This window comes from Rhinolophus ferrumequinum, chromosome X (genome assembly GCF_004115265.2).
Source record: "Rhinolophus ferrumequinum isolate MPI-CBG mRhiFer1 chromosome X, mRhiFer1_v1.p, whole genome shotgun sequence".
Taxonomy (NCBI): domain Eukaryota; kingdom Metazoa; phylum Chordata; class Mammalia; order Chiroptera; family Rhinolophidae; genus Rhinolophus; species Rhinolophus ferrumequinum.
Window position 1 is genome coordinate 112480011 of NC_046284.1, and position 18878 is coordinate 112498888.

At 40.2% G+C, this 18878-nt stretch overlaps 1 protein-coding gene across 2 annotated transcripts in view; it reads right to left on the reverse strand.

The window, feature by feature from the left end:
* Window positions 1-18878, reverse strand: part of CDKL5 (cyclin dependent kinase like 5) — a 157428-nt gene that overhangs the window by 14296 nt on the left and 124254 nt on the right. For both annotated transcript variants that reach the window (XM_033119851.1, XM_033119841.1), the window contains exons 10-15: window positions 18330-18410; window positions 14021-14172; window positions 8449-9412; window positions 4580-4681; window positions 4210-4315; window positions 1336-1459 (exon numbers count right to left, since the gene is read on the reverse strand). In XM_033119851.1, the coding sequence (XP_032975742.1) occupies window positions 1336-1459; window positions 4210-4315; window positions 4580-4681; window positions 8449-9412; window positions 14021-14172; window positions 18330-18410 (1529 nt within the window). The remainder of the gene's footprint in view (window positions 1-1335; window positions 1460-4209; window positions 4316-4579; window positions 4682-8448; window positions 9413-14020; window positions 14173-18329; window positions 18411-18878) is intronic.

Sequence of the window (18878 nt, forward strand, 5' to 3'; positions counted from 1 at the left end):
AAGACACAAGGTGCCAGACACTCTCTAGGAGCTTTTGATGTTTTACTCCATTTAATGATATTAACCCTATGAGGGAGGTGTTCTTCCTAGCCATTTCGCAGATGAGGAAACCAAGGCACAGAGAGGTTCAAGTCACATGGCCAGAAGGTGACATTACTCTATTTCCAGAGTCTAACCTCTTAGCCACTAATGTTAAAACTCTCATTTTATAAATAAGGCAATGGAAGTAAAGTGTGCTTATACAAGCAAAAGTATTTATAGCTTTAAAAAATAGGTTTTATTATTGTTTTTAAAATAATTAAGTTATTGTCACCATCGGGCATGGGAACACTGAAATCTCAATATAACCCTGCCAACAGGGTCCAAATTGTGAAACCACATAGAGTCAGGAGAACTGACCTAAGATACTCCTGTGACTTCTGGCAACAAACACCAGACACAGGCTCTCTGACAAACTGGTCCTATTCTGAATCTGGTGTGTTTCAGTGATGCACCATTTTATTCTCTTCGTGGAGAACTTGGTAGTTCTATGAAGTACACAAATGCCCCTCACTAGATTCTGGGCAGTCTTTCTGGGCAGCTGAGAATATAAAATCTGCATTACTATTTTTAAAAAGTCCTTACTCCCCGGACAGATCTGCTAATGAGACTTGATATACGTTATAATTCTCCCCCTAAATTTTTATTACATATGACACAAAAAGATACAAGGACAAGCAAAGCTGGCGTATCATTTTACCCTCTGGCTACCATTATGCTTTTGTGGGAACATAAAGGGTTGTTTCCCTATTTCTATCTTTTCACCCTGAAAAAAGTCAGGTGGCACCGAGGTGAAAGGCACGCGCTGTGGAGTCAGAACCCATGTAGGTCTAGATCCTGGCTCCCTCCTCCCTGTTACTGGCTGCCCAGCACCAAGCAAGCTCCTTACCTTTTCCAAGCTGCAGTTTCCTCATCTGTAGAATTGGGAGCCACCCCACTGTGAGAACTGAGTGAGACAGGGCACAGAAAGTGCTAAGCAAAGTGTCTTCTACGTCATTCAATAGCAACAAAAGAGGAGACAGTGGAAGACATCAGTCATGTCAGAAGAATGCAATGGAAGACTTACGAGCTGGGGTTTACTGACCCAGGAGATTTTTTCCCCTTTTACACAATATTTAATATTAATGTTGAACTTGAGAGAAACCATTGCAAATAATGAAAAATCACATTTTCCTCAACAATCTCTCTTGAGAAAGGAAGGCCTAGCAGGAGAAAGAATGCTAAAAAGTTTATCCAGAATTTCCTTGAAATCTCAAATCTCCAAGCAGGAAAAAGAGTGGAAACCAAGGCACTCACCATGGATCGAACGCTGGTTGTCTTTTTGAGTGGTTAGTTCCAGAACTGCTTTCTGATGGTAGGGAAGAAACTCTGGTTGACACGTTATTCTCATGGAAAGAATTATCTGGACGTGGAGATGGCACTGAATAAAGAAAGACTAAGTCACTGATGTACTCTTTTGATCAAAGCAGTTCTCAAGTTATTCCACTGCGTTTTCTCTCACACAAACAGATTAAGTCAAAATCCTCATCCGCTCCTCAGATAACTTTTGTGTTTTCTGACGGTGGAGGTATCCCAGGGGACACTCCCCCGACCCACACTGCTTGTAAGAGTAACGTGCGAAGGTCAGTTCACACCAGGCAATATATATCACATCAGCAGGTAATATAAATTGACCTGTCAGCTGATAAACTGAAAAACATTGTAGGATATTTAAAAACATGAACATGAGAGCCCTCCCCTTTACTGTTTTGACATTCTTTGAGGTTGAGGCTTTCTTACATCATAGACCCAACTATGCAAAATCTATTCTTAGTCTGAAGTGATGCTTAACAATATGTGTGCTGGAATATACAAAGTACCATTTAAGCCTTGACATTTGGGAGGTAGCATCGATTTCATATTTTTAAAACTAGTTCCAAAGAAATTTGGTTACTTGCACGAAAATACTATTTTTTCTCTGAGTTCTCAGTCCAGGAATGAACAGAAAGACAAACCACAATGTATGTGAGCAAACACTTTTCTGCCCTTTTTTTTTTGAGGAGGGAGTTACTACATTTTTATGTCAATTTCTAAGCTTGGTCATAAGTCAAAATATATTGCAAATTTCATCACAAAAGGAATATGCAAGCTGTATATCAAGAAGAATGACAACATTTCACTTGCCTCTTGACCAGTGGGACTGAAAATGGGAAGTATTCTGAAAACATCTGTCATTTTGGTGATACCACTATATCTTCACCCAGTTAGATTTACTAGCATCATTGAAATGGCAGCTGTCGCCAGATGTTTTGCCTAGTTAAATATTTTCCTTCTATTTTTAGACTTTCTAAAATAAAAATGTTCTGCCTGCCAGACCCTGAAATGGATTATGAAGAAGATGAATGAGGTTGATATTAAGTAATTTAATTCATTTGCAACCAAAATAAAACTGTGTTTCCAGAGGTAAAAGACTAATTAATTTAAAATTCTGTTAACATTTTATATTAAAGTATATTCTCCAGACATCGATAGAAATAACACATGTATGGTCCGTCTTGGAAGTAAAACTTATAGTGACAGAAGAAAAGGCTTTAGCTCATGTATACTACAATATTTTGTTTTAATTAACTTTAATCTTAATTAAAATTTGAGTCTCCTAAGATTCTAAAGTAACCATGGCATGAGACAAAAATGATAAATGCATTAAAAGGCATATTCAATGTCTTAGGCTGTTTTCAAAGGTGGGGCTGGGAGGGAACAAAGCAGCCTAGTTACTCAATATACATTTAGCCTTGAATAACACTTGTATGTATTTATTTAGCTCAGGTTCCTGGTTAAAATGATCAAGCAGCTGTCCATATCCCCTTCCCCAATTCCTGCCTCTTTTCTGCTGTCCTCCCAAATCAACAGCAGTGAGAAGCCAGGCAATGTGGGTGTGGGTGGCTGTAGAAGGTTGAGGTGACCCTTGAAACCTTTGAGAAGCGGAGCCTCCCAGACCTAAGACCTTGCCCCGCCCTAGTGGGCTTGCTGTCTGTCTCCCCACGATTACTACATAGCTCTATTACTACATAGCTCCTCGAAGGGGATGCCTTTCTCTGTCAATATCTCCTAAATCCATACAGCCCCCAAAGCATCTGTTTTACTTGTCTGTTAAACATCAAAGTACATTTTAAAGGCTTGTAAGTATACTTGAAGATTTTCTTTCACTCAATCAACAAATATTTATGAAACTAGCAGCCAGTGTGCTAGTGAATGAGGGTGAAAGAGAAAAGATAAAGGGCCTCACAATCTTGTGAGAGAAATGCAGACAAAGAATCGGTACCATGTGTGGCCTGTGTGGTGTTAGAGGCCTAGACAAGAACCATGGGTGGAACAGAGGAAACTTCACTTCGTCTGGGTGGGCAGGGAAGACATCACACTGCAGAGGACCTCCAAGTAGAATCTTTAAAGGGACAGAAACAAACTATCCAGGCAGCAGGAGTGTTTCAGGCCAGCAGACAGCATGGCCGGTGTGAGTCCCACAGGCTGGGCACCACAGAGGAGGGGGAGCAGCTGGAAAGATGCAGGGCCAGCACATGGAAAGTCTGGAATGCCATCCTAGGGAATTCAGATTTTGTCCTGACACCAATGGGAAGCCACCAGAGGATGTCAGCAGGTGACAGATAGAGGACTGGGGGAGGGGTGGTGGAGGGCAATGGGTTGCCTTGCTCGATTTATTTTCCTGTAGCATTAATTACCTTTTACTGCTCTAATAATTATTGCATTTAGTGTTGCTCTCTCCCCATGAGAATGTGAGCTCCGTGAGGGTGAAGACCTTTAGGTGCCATGTTCTACCTAGAACAGGGCCAGGCACATAGGTGATATCGGTAAGTATTCTATTACTTCTTCGAATGAATGAATGGGGTGGTCAGAACACAGCTTTAGAAGGATCATTCCAGGGACCATTTTGATGGTGACCTTGGAGGCAGGAAGATCAGATGGGAGGCTAATCAAAGAATCCAAGTCAGAAGCCTCGAGGACCTGAAGTAAGACAGAGGGCCCCGAAGCTGGGAGAAGTGTTAGAAGGTGACAGTGCAGGTGAGAATGACGCTGACCTGAAGCCAGGGCAATGAAACGTAGTGTGTGTGGGGTGGGCTGGAGGTGCAGTGAGGGGGAGAGGAGAGAGGCGTGGGCGCGAGGGGCCAGGCTTACCTCGGTAGAAGCTGCCAACTCTCCTTGGAACAGGATCATTGTACAGATGTCTGTTTTCTTTGGGGGCGGTGCCATCATCGGGGTGAGGGTCATGATACACTCCACCCTGAGACAGGAAACAGGTTTGTATAAACAGCCTGTGAACCTAGGACAGTGCCTCACTGATCTCTAATTTAATCAAGGATCTTTTAAAAGAGAACACTCAGAACTATGGCATGAGGAAAACTATTTACTTTATAAGCCAGTCCAAATTATTTGTGGGAGATTGGGTATGACTACATTTTAAAAAATTGACTATCATGATATCGAATGATCAATCTTTACAGACAGATTTTATGATAAAACGGTAGCAACTCTGGAGAATTCAGACCTCAGACTTCTGCCGCGCGTGGAATGAAGAAGTGCCTTCTCTGGAGGGTTCTTTAACAGAAGATCGTGCCACAGTCATCTCTGGAGGAAGCTGTTCCCCGGGCTGGAAGTCAAATGTAGAAGGATTTATAAGATTGCCCTTATAAATGATGAAAGTCATTTAAATTGCCATGGGCTTTATTTGGTATAACCAGTACCTCAACTGACTTAAAAAAAAAAAAAGTTAGCTGGCTAAAACACAGACTGTCCCATAAGAGTGAATCATCTGATGAATGTAAAATAAGTCAAACAAATGTCACACAGAGGGAAAGTGACATTCTCATTAAAGTTAAGGCAAGTAGGGAATGAATTACTCTGAAAATAGTTCAATTAATTATTAAAAACAAAGAAAATTATCTTCCTAATATCTAGACAGTCATGGTTCTGAGCAGCACTCTAATTAGAGATTCTATTAGTTAACCCAAAATTTCTCTAGCAGATTTTAGGCTGAGTTTTCCAAAAAGAACTGTACAGAATCAAAATTCGTTTTCATGAAGGACTTATATAGCAGATTCAGATGAAAACTAAAGTCCTTTAAATGTATCAAGGAATCGAATCAATACTCTTAGTAATTTCTGTCTTGAAATTCCCTAATTACTGTAGTCTGTGTACTTAAGGTCTCCAATGAATCTTCTCCAGGATAACAGTACTTATATTTCATGCCTTTTCGTTATCACGATAGCACTCATCTCCGGAGACACTACCTATTTCTTTCAAGGAAGTGATTTACAAGCTAAGGGTAGCCTTGGTCCATAATGGTGCTCAATGAGGAAAAAAGTAGCATTTTCTACACTTGGAGAAAAAGATTAAGGAACAAAATTACCAAGCCATTAAGAGGAGTCAGCTGCATTGCACTATCTGTACATTAGGCACAGAACGAGTATTATGTTGAGCCTCACGTGATGTACCAAAAATATTTTATTTAGAATTTAAAATATGAGTCTCTCTTTCGCCCACTCACTCCCTAAATGTACTATGAAAGGATTCTAGGCAGGAAATTAGCCAATGAAGCCTTACTTCTTTCTACTTTGTGACAAAAATCTCATGAATTTTATCACCTGTATTGTTTACAAAGGCCTCTAAACAGTATTTTAGAGAACAAATGATTTACATCTAATCTAAACTCTTAAGTGCTTAGTGTCAGTCCAGTCCCCTTGCTCTTGAATGTGGCCACAATAGTTTGCAAGAGAGTGATTTGCATCATTTATTCACAGCTTTAGTTACTTGTCAAGCTGTCTGCCGTCTTTGTGCCTTGAAACTTGGACTCTCTGGCAGCTTGGCTCTGTACCTCCTGAACTGGACTTAAAATTCAGTATAACAGTTGGATCTGTGCTTAGCCCACAGTAACTGTTTATAATTAGCTTATTTCCACCATGTTCACAAAGTCTTTTTTCTGGAACTCTCAAAGAGCAGTCCACTTGTCATTTTTCCAAGTTAAAGCCTTTTGTTTTTCTTCTTCTCTGTTTACACTGTGCTTAGTGCTAGCATTCTTTACCTGGGTTTGACCTCCATCTAACGTCTCCGGGCAGCTGCCAGGCTATGGAGAACTTTCTAGGCCCTAGAGGTTCTCTCCTCTCCAGAGGGACTCTTCCGACCACCACTCTGACTCCAACCATGGCATCTCCTGCCCGTCTCTCACCTGGGCACCAGATGATCTTTCCAAGCTTGTGCAAAACACCTCTGCCTAGGGGCCCAGGGTCACTTCATCCTCAACATGTCAGCATGATACAGTGCAAAGAGCGCTGGCCAAGGACCAGGACATTGTCTCATGATCCCTGCTCCGCCCTGAACTACTTGGGGAAACTTGGGCAACCCAGCCAACTTGCTCATCTGTGAAATGAAGAGGTTGAATTCAGTGACTTCAAAAGTCCTCTCTTCTACTCTGAAAAGAAGCTCCTACAAAAGCAACCTTGAAGGCTTACTTTTTCCTATATTCAGTCCTTCAATTCACAAGTCCCATTGTTTCCACTTCTGAGGAAGTCTTTAAGACCCACTCTTTCTCTGTTTTCCCACCAGTACTGAGTCCAGAACACACTTTCCTCTTCTCATGCTTGAATTATTGCAAAATCCACCCCAAATATTGCATGTTCACTCCAGCAATGTGGAATACGTTGCAATCCTCACAGCACACCATGCTATGTATTACCCTCCTCCTCCTTGCAACGCTCTTGCCTGCTCTCCCTTTGAGCCTTTTTCCCAATGTCGATTCCATTTTCTTGCTAGTTAAGTCCCAGAAGGCTCGCTCAGATAGATGCCAGCTCCCTTGGGGGCCTCCTGCCACCCTGCCCGGACTGTGCCGCTTCTCTCTGTGCCCACGGCATACATACCTCTAGCACAGCGTGGGCATGCAGGCTCACAGTATTTTAACAACCTATCCGTTGGCAAGGGTGCGACCTCACCCCGGCCCACGCACTCCAAGAGGACAGGGACCACATCATTTTCAGCATTCTCGTTAGAGCCTATCATGGAGCCTAGCTCTTCCCAGAGCCTAGCTCAGTCAGTGCCTGAACACATCTTCATTCTCTAGCCATCCAAATCCTCTCCACATCCTAGCTCGGAGCACTGCCCCTAAAGCCATTTCTGACTGCTCCTGCTCACAAGGCTCTCTCCCTGTTCTCAACTCCTATTTATAGCCAGTGCCATAATAATGTGCTTCTTAATTATTTCATTGTTATCATGTATAATTTAATCTTCCCTGAGAGAAGTTTCTCAAGGGCAAGAACCCTACCTCAGACTCTTCTGAGTGCCCGAGAATACCCAGCATGGAGAAGGTGTTCAATGTCTAAAGAACAGCCCCCACCATCGCAGCAGCAGCAGCAGCAACTAAACTTTGACACTTACCATGACGGGCACTGGGCACAGTGCTTTATACACCGTCTTTAATTCTTACAGCGAACCTCAGACGAGGAATCTGAGGCACAGAGAGATGGGCTCCCTTTCCCAAATTCACCAGTTTGAAGCACCTGGCTTCCCAGCTGAGCTTATCACTGCCAATGCCCTCTCCCCAGCACTCGTCTTGCTAAGCCTCCCATTACACAATCCATCCATATCTCCTGGGGTTCTGACGCACGCCCCTGAACCCGTTTCCATAGCCTCTGAAAGGGGACTACATTCCCTACACGAATCTATTTGCTTCTTCTGATGTTGATTTTCTCTGCCTTCACTTCTTTGTTGCAGGTAAATGTTTCATATCACTAAATACAATTTTAAAAAACATGTTCTGTCATAAGAATGCTGCTGCTTTTAAACAAGTTAGTGTCAGCTCTAGAGCCTGAAGATCAATAAGATGGAGGAAGTATGATGCTAAAAACATTGCCTTGAGATTTAAAAACAATCCAAAAGACTAAAAATGAACATGTATCCTGGCCTGACGTTAAATTTAGCGATAGCTCTAGATACATTTACAACTTTTCAGTTCATTTAAGGTATTGAGTAACATCTTAGCAAAGGGTTTGGTTTAAGCAAATGTGGTTTGGAGAGATTAGAGGGAAATCCCCATAAAATGCACACTGATTTTTGAGAAAATTAAAAACTAACCCATATTAGCCAATGAATTCTATAATAAATCAAAATAGGAGTCTCTCAATCAAATATGCCAGAAAGGAACATTTAAGAAACGAAACAGATTTCTGAAAAGGAGCTTTCTGAGTTCTCAACAACCGGCTTAAATCATTTTTGTTTTTAACAGATTAGTCCTTCAACAAGTACTGCTTCCCTAAGTGCACCCTATCAAGAATGTCTAACGTCCTGCAGTAGGGAAAACTGCAGACTGACCCCTGCACCGCCTTCCCATGGCGAGCCAATAGGTCCAGGCAAGGCCCTCGGCTGTACCTGAGGTGATAAGAGCTGCAGGCTGTTGGCTCTGGCCGCCATCCCTTGCCCTATGCTCAAGCTTCCGTCCAATCCTTTGGCTCGCACTTTGTCCCGGGTCACATACATGGAATGCCTATGTGGACGCTGCTGGGAGGAGAAGGGGCTGGTGTAGCCCAGCCCGTAAGAAAAGGATTCATGAGGTGTAGACAGTGAATGGGAATGGCTGTCCATATGCTCAGGCAGCTTCAACTCCTCCATAGTTTTTGAGTGCCTGGCTGTGGTTCGGCGTGAGTCGAGAGTGCCCTCACTTCGGTTATTTCTCCCCAAGGGGCTGAGCAAAGTTCTCGTGTCGCTGTGCCTGGTGGGGGTTGGGCTGGTGGGAGAGTTCAAGTCCAAGCAGCTGGATGGGAAGTACCTACTGGTATTGGACTCTGCAATTTGGGCCCTGGCTTCGGAAAGGTTGCTTACAGACTTGGAGTCACTCAACGCCCCGTGGCTTTTGGCCTTGGTCCGGTAGGAGGGACTCCTAGAGGACTGGGGAATGGTGTCAATGTAGCTGTGCCGACTCTGCTTTTCACTGGGCTGCAGTGTCCCGGCTTTGCTCTGAGAGCTTTCCATAAATGAGTGGCGGTTCTGCTGTGATCTGCTGCTCGACTTGAGGTACTTTGTGCCCGGGCCTTCTAAAGGCTTTGGGTCAATACTGAAATCAAACTCTGTCTTTGACTTGGCTTCTTTTGGGCTGAGAATGTGTGGTAAGTTGTTGTTGGTAAGATCTTTGCTGGTAGACCCAGGTTGGCTGCTTGCTTGGTAGGTTTTGGTGTGCATGGGACTAAGAGTAGCTCCAGCAAGGTTTCCATTCAGAAAGCTTTCGTTGGCAGGAAGACCTTCATCAGCCCGGGGCAGACCCACACTCAGGTTCTGGATGTCCTTGCTGTTAGATCTGTGGTGAGACTGCAAAGCGGTACTTTTGCTGGCTTGGTTTCTATGTTAAAACAAAAAAAAAGTATATTAGTTTTCCTCAATAGTAGACACACATAAAAGTATCATAAAAAAAGAGAACAAATACTTAAAACATTTCAAAGATGAAAACATGGAAGTCTCTCAAACTCATGTCAACAAATTACAAGTAACCATAAGAAGTAAGTGCCTCGGATCAAGTCTCTCTGCAACAAAGCACTGGTCCTGATGAAATATTTTGGCATCCTCGAAAGCACAGCTAACTGGCTGCCAATACAGTTTCTAACTGATAATCTGGGAAAACATGCTTTTGCTCACATGTGTGTTTGTTATAGAACGCCTGATCAGAAGACAGTTGAGTTATAGACAAACTCTTTATGATTCTTATGTCTGTTTAAATGTCAGAAGGCAACATTTAGACTTGAAGGCCACAGTGTTCCGTGAACTTCATTTTTATTTGTCGAACTCACAGCCTGCCTCAGCAATACATACTCACAGCATATACACACCAACACCAGCAGTATCTCTTTCATCTTTAGCCTGTATCATCAAAGAATGAGAATTCTAGCAATGCACTCAATAAAAGAAAATGACACTCTAAAAAGAAATGTAAACTGCCTGGTGGGGTTTGTTGGAAAACATGAGGATCAATGTTTATGTTTTAGAGAAGTGGCAATACTTGGGGTACTTCAGATACCTCCTTGTACATTCAGTAGGAATGCGTCTCTAACTGCATCACAGGGATCTAAAGAGTTCATTTCTCTCTAAAGGACACAATTTTATTCTCTTCTTCACTTCACACGTCATTATTCCAAACTGACCGAGGTCTTTAGGATTTAAAGCTTCATTTCCTACTTGGTTTAAAATACAAAATATAAACCCAGAGGAAAACCTTGTCCTTTATTTGAAAGCTGAAACTGTCATCAGAGCAAGGTTATTTTGTTCTATTGTAATTATTTAAAGGATCAAATTATAGTTTGAGATAGGTGAGAATGTTTTTAAATGAAAAATAATTCCCTTTTTACTATGCATTTAGAAAATTTTCTTGCAAATATTGTTATTGCTAAAGATGGTTTGACTTGGGAGTTTTGTTCCCATCACATGCTAATGGAGAGAAAAGTCACTTTTTTCCCTGTAGAATGGTAATCTGTGAACCTATGCCTTCCGATTTCTCCTGAGAATCCACTTGCTCAGGCATCAAAGGTAAGGGACCTTTCCCTCTGCTCCTACCTTTCAGTGTTAAAAAGGATCTGATACCAAGCAAGCCTGTACCAGCGTGGAAGGCCCCACCTCCTAAATGTACTCGCTAATCTCTTGCCTTTGGGTCACAAGAATTGCAGCATTAAATAAGTCACTTAAATACAAGCTAACTAAATGGCAGATCCCAGACCCAGAAAGAAATTACAAAGAAAGGAAAAGTTTCACTTTCTGTTAAATGATGTTAACAGAGTCTGTCCCTGGGTTAATATGGGATAGTTCCTGAATCCTAAAGGCAGATTTTACACCATTAGTCTGTCAACTTATATCTTGGCCACTAAAATATCTTAGCAACTTTCAAAACCCTACACAATGCTAGACCAATAGTCTCACCCATAAATACATATGACTGCGTTGGTTAGTCTCCACTTGCCCAACCCCAGTCCATTCTCCACTCCTCTCTGCCCCACCCTGGGCCTCAGCAGCCCAACTCTGCAGACTACATAACCCAGGCTCCCTTGCTGCCTAACTCCCAGGTGGGCTTAGCAGTGCAAGAGGCTGGGGGCTGCCCTCCCTCCTCCTTTCCAGCATGGGCACCCTGACTCAGATCATAGCTGTGTCCCTCCAGATTACAGATCCCTCTGGGGGGCTCCTCCTGCCTGGCTCCCCTGGGCTCTCATAACCTTATTTCCTCCCCTTTCTCTGCCAGGCCTAAAAAGAGTAATAGCATAGATAACACATGCAGATATTGTGAAACGTCCGAAGCTCCAAAGAGGGCCAGAAAAGGAGAGAGAAAAGTGAAGACGGCTGCTAGTTTTTGAAAACTCTTGGAAAACACTGCTCTCAATGCAGAGCATGGACTTATACATTAGGAAGAACAGAGTCATAATGATGTAAGATACAATTTCTAACCGGAAAAGCAAGACGAGCAAGTGAAGGTAGAAATATTTGTCAAAGAGTTAGGTTTCCCATAAATGTACTAAGAGTCTAAACCGGTATCACAAAAGTTACTGTCTTGATATTAACCTGAAGGCATTAAGCTTTGCACATAATTCCCATGTAGAAAGAGCATCAAATTGTTTTCAAATTGGAGCCCTGCCAAAGCACAACAATAAAAAACTGCTTCGAAAATTCCATAGATCTCTTTGATACACAACTGTAAGGAATCTGTGTTCAACTGACAACCTCTTAAGAGGATTTAATATATAAACTCTTCTTAAATGGTTGGCTGGAAGGAAAGAAAAGGAAAGACAGGTAGACAGATAGCTACTCTCTTTAGTTAAAATAACTTTTCAAAGCAAACATTAAAGATACAAAGCCACACTTTTATGGAGAAGCCTGGCGAAGCCGGATGGCGAGAGGGCAGGGAAGGGTGGGCTGAAGCACCACGCCGCCATGTTTAGGATGAACTTCCGATGAGTCTGAAGGAAACTTAAGCAGAGGCTAGGTGATGCAAGAGTCCACTGCCTCTCCTACAAAACATGAGCTGGGACGACGACAGAAGACAGAGTGTGTATGTCTCAGGGACAAGGCAGGGGAGAGTGTGATTGGCAGCCAACTCTACAATGGTGCTGGGAAGTCCAAGGAAGCTATGGTCTGTGTAGAATTAGTGTTCCCAGCAAGAAGGGCTTCCATGGAGGAATAGGGACCATAGACAAGTGTGGAGAAAAGGACATTTCCAGATACACATAAACTAAGATCATTCCTAGATAAACCATTTAGGACTTTTTCTTTCATGTATTCAACATAGTGTCAAGACCTAAAAATGAATTTTTCCAGAGATTTTTATTTACTTATAATTTCTGTTCTCATCTGCTTCAAAAAGGGATTGGGGAGGACTCCTCAAAGACCCATGTAAACACATTTGCATCACCACACACATCCTCCTTGATATATTAAAGAGGGTTCCCAAGGAGAGTCCTGGATCCCCACTGGGGACCTTTCAAGCGACTCACTAGAGGACGAAGACACAGACCCCATTTCATGTATTCTACTGTGTATTCTACTAACCATCACTACAACACAAATCAATAATCAGTCTACTGAACTTTGTATCATTGGGATCCTTTTTCTTTGCAAATGTAAACTAGTGACAGTTATAGTTATAGTACAAGGGAGACCAAAGCACTGGAACTGGGGGTGATCCCAGATAAGACGGGCATGATGCAAAGGAGCAACCAAAAGATGAACACTGTGCTGCGACTTAGTGGACTAAGTTCTCAGCGCAAACAGACAACAAAGTGGACACAAACTCAGTTAAAAAGAATTTGAAATTGCTCCTAGGCCTCCTTTGAAAACTGCAGGTAGTTTATAAGGTGTGAGGGCAATAATACCAGAACTAATCATTTTAAAGAGAGTAAACAGCTGTAAAAAAACAATCGCACAGTTAAGCAGAGAAAACATCGGATAAATGGTTATTGCCAATTAATGAATGCACTCACAGATCTAAAAAGTACCAGGTCTTGAACTTTCAAAATTCCACTAGATTAAGAATAACTGTTCTACATCGAGAGACAATTGGGGGATAATCGGAGAAAATTTATATCCAAAAAGCTTCATGTTAAGAATTACTGTTTTCTACTTCTCTTGTAACAGTAGATGAGACAAACTATTTCCTATCTCCCAGTCGAAGCGACACCAGGTGACAAGACCACTTTCTTGGGAGAGGAAGGAAGACAGGGAGCCCCTGACAAGCACACTGCCCTCCAGTAAATGCAGCCAACAGAATCAGGGAATGGCAGTTCTGGGGACAGAACTTGATTGCATGGTCCAATCCCTTGTGGGTCCCTCCCCCTCCCCAGGAAACAGAGGTTTGTTTTGTTGTTGTTTGTTTGTTTTTTAAAGATTATGCTGGAAAATTATATTTAAAAAAGCACCAATTTGAATCACTGTCTTCCATACTGACTTTACTATTTCCATATTCTTATTCTTATGAAAAAATAACTTCTCAACTCAATAATTAAAAGACAAGAGCAACGAAAACACAAGATCCCTTCTATAGAGCCAGACCTACTTGGTTCAGTTGCAAAGATTATCTTTAGTGCCTCCCCACCCACCTGTGTTTGGTGTCCTTTTCTCCCTCCAGAAATCCTCTTGCCCTCACACACCCTTCTTCCCCCAGGCATCAGCCCTGGGTCCCATTTACACAGAATCTTCTAGCTCATGAGGCTAGAACCCTCCTCAGTTGCTAACCCATGCTACCTTTCCCAGTGAATGCATAGGTTTCCATGATATACTTGTTAAAGATAAGAAAGTTTTAAAGACCCACACAACTCTTAAAATGTGGTTCTGAATCATATAATAAGCATAAGGAAGATATTTTTGAATAAAGAGGGCTTTCCTTCTTTTCTCTAATTGCATCATTTAAGCAGCCACCTCCTCCACCTACTTGTAAGACCAGCACTGCATCTGTATTTCCTTAAAAGGGAATATTTACCTATTAGACAAAGTACTGCTTTCCACGTGGTAAGGTTTCCTTTTCGCTGACCTTGAAGGGGAGCGATCCAAAAGTCTCTGGGTTTGAAATGTTGGGTGATTCAAACACTGTTCTGTCAAGTATCTGTCAGCTGGGTCCAACTTCAGTAAATTCTTAGGAAATAATGTTAGGATTGGAAAGAACATTACAAAATCAAATTTAAACCGTAATTTAAAAATCTTAGTTTTTATTATAAAAGAAATGCACAGTCATTGCAGAATATCTAGCAAACGCACTTTAGCCTAAAAAAAAACTTTTTCTAAGGACTATCTAAATCACCCATAATCTTGCTACTGTTGTCCTCTGGGGATATGCCCTCCCAGCCTCTTTAGAATACCATATTTTCTTTTTAAGTTTTGTATCCTGCACTTTTCACTTACTAATCAAAAACACTTTTACAACATAATTTCAACATTTTAAATATTTTTTTTTGAATAAGTATATATTCGCATGAAAGAATACACATTATTTACCTTTCTCCTGTCCCCCTCTCCAGAGGCAGCCCATGTTATCAGTTTCTTGTGTCTCCTTCCATAAAAATATTCTGTACATATCTCTATCTGCTTTTATTTTACCCAAATATTAATAGTAGCATACACAATGGTCTGCACTTAGTTTTATTTCCACTGCACATTAGATCTTAAGAGATCATTCCATATCAGTAAAGAGCTTCAACTCTATGGATATACCTTAGGTGGTTTTTAGCAATTCTCTAATGATAAACATTTTGGTTATTTCCCTTCTTTTATTATTATGAACAATGTTGCAACAAATAATCTTACAATATGTTTTCAAATGACTATATAGAAGTCTGTGGTATGGATATACCATGATTTATTCAACCAATCTCCTACTGTTGGCCATTTAGGTGGCTGCCACCTTTCGCTATTATAATTAATGCTGTGATGAACAAATGATATCTTTGCATACATCCATGATTCCTTTCGTAGGATAATGGAACTAGTAGGTATTCAAACTTTTAACTTTTAAAGGATTATTTTCTACGTGTTGCCAAATTACCCCCTAGGAAGTTTGCCTCAAATGATAGTCCTCTCAGCAACTGAGAGTTTACCAAGTTCCTGGCACCCTCATCAACAATAGTTGTTATCATTCTTTTTAGTACTTGTAAATTAGACATTTAAAAAATGGTACCTCACAGCTGTCTTAATTCACATCTTTGATTACTCGGTGATGTTGAACACTTTTATGTTTATTGGTTACTGATATTCCTCCTTTTCTTATTTTTCTATTTGTGTATCTAATTTATTTGTAAGTGTTGTTTATTCATTAAGGTACTAACCCTTTTATACACATATTAGATTTTTAACAACTAAAATGTTTTCTTCTAATAATATTTATCTTATTAATAATTGGGCAAAATTTTAAAAGGTGACTCATTATTAAAATTGATTGGTTTTTATTGATAAAGTAAACAAATATATAAAGAAACAAAACCTACATAACCTAACACAACTCAATGGAGTACACTGAACTTTGCTATTTGAGTGACTGACATTTTCCTTCAGATAAAGGAAAAAGGGTAAAATTCCCACATTCCTAAATCCATCTCATTTTCATTGGGTTTGCCAACATTTAGTCTCATTGTGATCCACTGTCGAACATTGAAAGTAAACCTAGATTTGCTCCCAATGAGCCAGAGTTCAATTTTAGATAATTACCTTCAACCTAGCATCAGAGAACATTTGCACTCTGATCCTATCATGTACTTAAACATTCACTTTGGGTCAGAAGACTCCGAAACTGCTTACATGCAAATGGATGTACATTCATATCGACTCAGGCACAAATCTAAAATTATCGCAATTCTTTCTTCTTCCTTATTAAAAAACAAAAACTATGGAAGTATATAAAATGATTTTGGTCTCACTGGCAGTTAAAACAGTTGACATCAAAATGGTTTCAACTGCATGATGCTATTTAAAACAAAGGAAAGTCAGCCTGAGTATTTTAAATTAGAAGTGCACGTGACCTTTCAGAAGCCAAACATCTACCAGCATTAAAGTGTTAAGATTATCAACAGAAATTACTGCACATACAAGGAACTATTTTTATATTTATGAATACAGATGTTAATTTTCAAATTATTTGGAAGGATGAGGTCATTATGAGGAAAGTATAAAACTTACTGAGTAGTTTCAAAAATCAGTATTTTAGAGGGGAAAAAAACATATTAATTTTTGTTTTAACTAAAATAGAACCTATACAATTACTGTAGCTATTCTTGAAGTTATTAGGGGCTTGGATTAACTCTGGAGACGTATCCCCACTAAAATGGATGACACATATAAACATATGCAGAACGAGATGGCCGTTTAGGTACTTAGATAGCCACAAAATTATCAAATCTGCTTTAGGGAAATGGCATAGAGAATACATTTTTTCACGAAAGGATAAATGGTATCATTTTTCAAATTCATTTTCAAAAATAACTAAAAGACAAAAGGAATAATTCTATTTATATTAACATTCAATATTAACAAGACAATAATAAGCTTTGGTGATAGAAGTCAGAATTGTGGTTTCCAGGAGTGGGAAGGTGTGGGGGGTAGAGTCTGGGAGGGGGTCATGAGGAGGCTTTTGGGGTGCTAATAATTTTCTATATCCCAGTTTGGCTGGGGTTACACAGATATGCTTACATAATAAAAATTAACTGAGATGTACACATAATATGTATATTTTTAAGAATATATATTTCAATAAAAATGGTTCTTTAATGTTAAAAAATTTGAGGGCAAATATATTCAATTAATAGGAATTAGCCTGTTTAACTTTTAAACTGGTATAAATGCAGAAAGATTCAGTTTATCTTTATATTTTTATCTGTGCTAGATTTTACCAGGTGCCACACTGATGCTTGGTAATTACATCTGGCAATGATTTAACAAAAATGTTCAAATATTTTTAACTCAAAAAGACAAAAGGCAGAAAATATGAAATTGCATTTAATTCAATTTTGCTACTTTACTCTATTTACATTTTAAAACTTATTACATAATTAAGACCCTGATAAATAAATATTGATTGCATGAAAGAACATATTGACAAAACCCAACTGATTTTAAGAGATAATTTATGCCCAATTAACCTGAAAGAGCCTTGAGGGTTCTTTTTTTAATAGCAGCTTGAAATCTGTGTTTAGAACACTAGTGCTGTAGAGTTCTATTTTTTTTTTTTAAGTATTCAGTATTTAATTAAATTTGGAAAATGTTGGGTGAGACAGAAATGCTTCTTTGCTGTGGGATTCCTGAAACCCTTTATACATTAATGAATACTGTGAATAAAATATAATGAATAAAATCCATGAAAGGTTTTCTGCTGCGCAGCCTTTCCCAAGAGCCACGCCCCTCTCCTCCACCTCTGCCCCCACACCGATTTACAGTGTTCCTTGGAATACAGATTAACATGGTTTAAAGCGCAGCAAAGTTCTGAGAGCACTGCTTAGCAATTCCAACTGTGCTAAGTATGCCTCAAAGGCTCTGCACAGTGTAACTTCCTTGGATTCTGATGGTTGGGCATAAAATGAAACCGACCCATTAACAAGTGGTTTTTGAACGTCTATTATCAAAAAATCAGCACTTGCTTATGCACTGGCTGGCTGCAATGAAAGCTGGAGACATATGGGGGAAAAACAAGTTCTCACTCAAGGGACTGACTCACTGTCTACTGGGAAAGAAGAGCATGAATAAAAAACTGTGAGAACGTTTTCAGTCCAGAGCAGGAAGACCCCTGGCCAGGGGCACTAGGACAGGAGGACCACTCAGGAACAGTAGAAGCAATACGTCAAGTACCTGTGTCAAAAGAAGAGCCAGAAAGAGCCGATGCGATGCGGCTGGGAAAGAAGAGGCCAAGTAAGAAAAAGAGCAGACTTAGGTTCACTGGTAAAAAAATCTTAGGGGAGGCCCGAAATCTCATGGAAAAAATGTTAGAATCTTTTTTGTTTCAACATTCATTTTAAGATTTGTGTTAAAACCTTATGCCTGAGCAGCTCTTGAGTGCTGAATACATTGAATTATTGCTTATTATTTATATCTGGATTATTATTCTGTCCATTTTAGGAATGTAATTTAGGTGTCTCACGGTCCTGTCTAGATGGAATGTTACAATACCAGATCCTGCTGCAATTTTAAATACATTACATACCTTTCAACATGACATAGTCCCCCATTTTCATCTATTATACATCTATTAGTATCTATTATACATCTATTAACAAAAGACATATTATACAGACAACATCAACTTGTCCTACCTTCATTAAGTCAAGTAAAATGCTGTTTAAAATTCCAAGGTATCTTCTCTCCAGTGACTGAGGGTGGTTAACAGCTGGAAACTGTAAGAACACGACAGGAGTGTGAGCATGGAGAAGGGGATGGGCGTGCACAAGCTGTGAGTGCTGGAGAAGGAGCCGGTGAACAGAAATTATTTCCCTGGTGCAGTCAGATCAAATTTATTTCTATGTATGTTACTTTGGCTGTCTATGGATTTGAGGTATGGATTAATAGAATTGAGTGGGTATTTAATAACAGGAAAATTTACGGATGAAAGATGATACTTAAATCTAGTCAGACAATACTGAAGCATGTAAAACAATCCAAAATATAAAAATTTGAAACTGTATTTATACAGTTTATACAGACAATTCTTTCTTTTTTTTTCTTGTAAGGAGGGCGCAGCTCACAGTGGCCCACCCGGGATCAAACCGGCAACCTTGGTGTTATTAGCACCGCGCTCTAAACCAACTGAGCTAACCAGCCACCCTTCATTACAGACAAGTCTTAAGTCCTTTTCACAACATCCC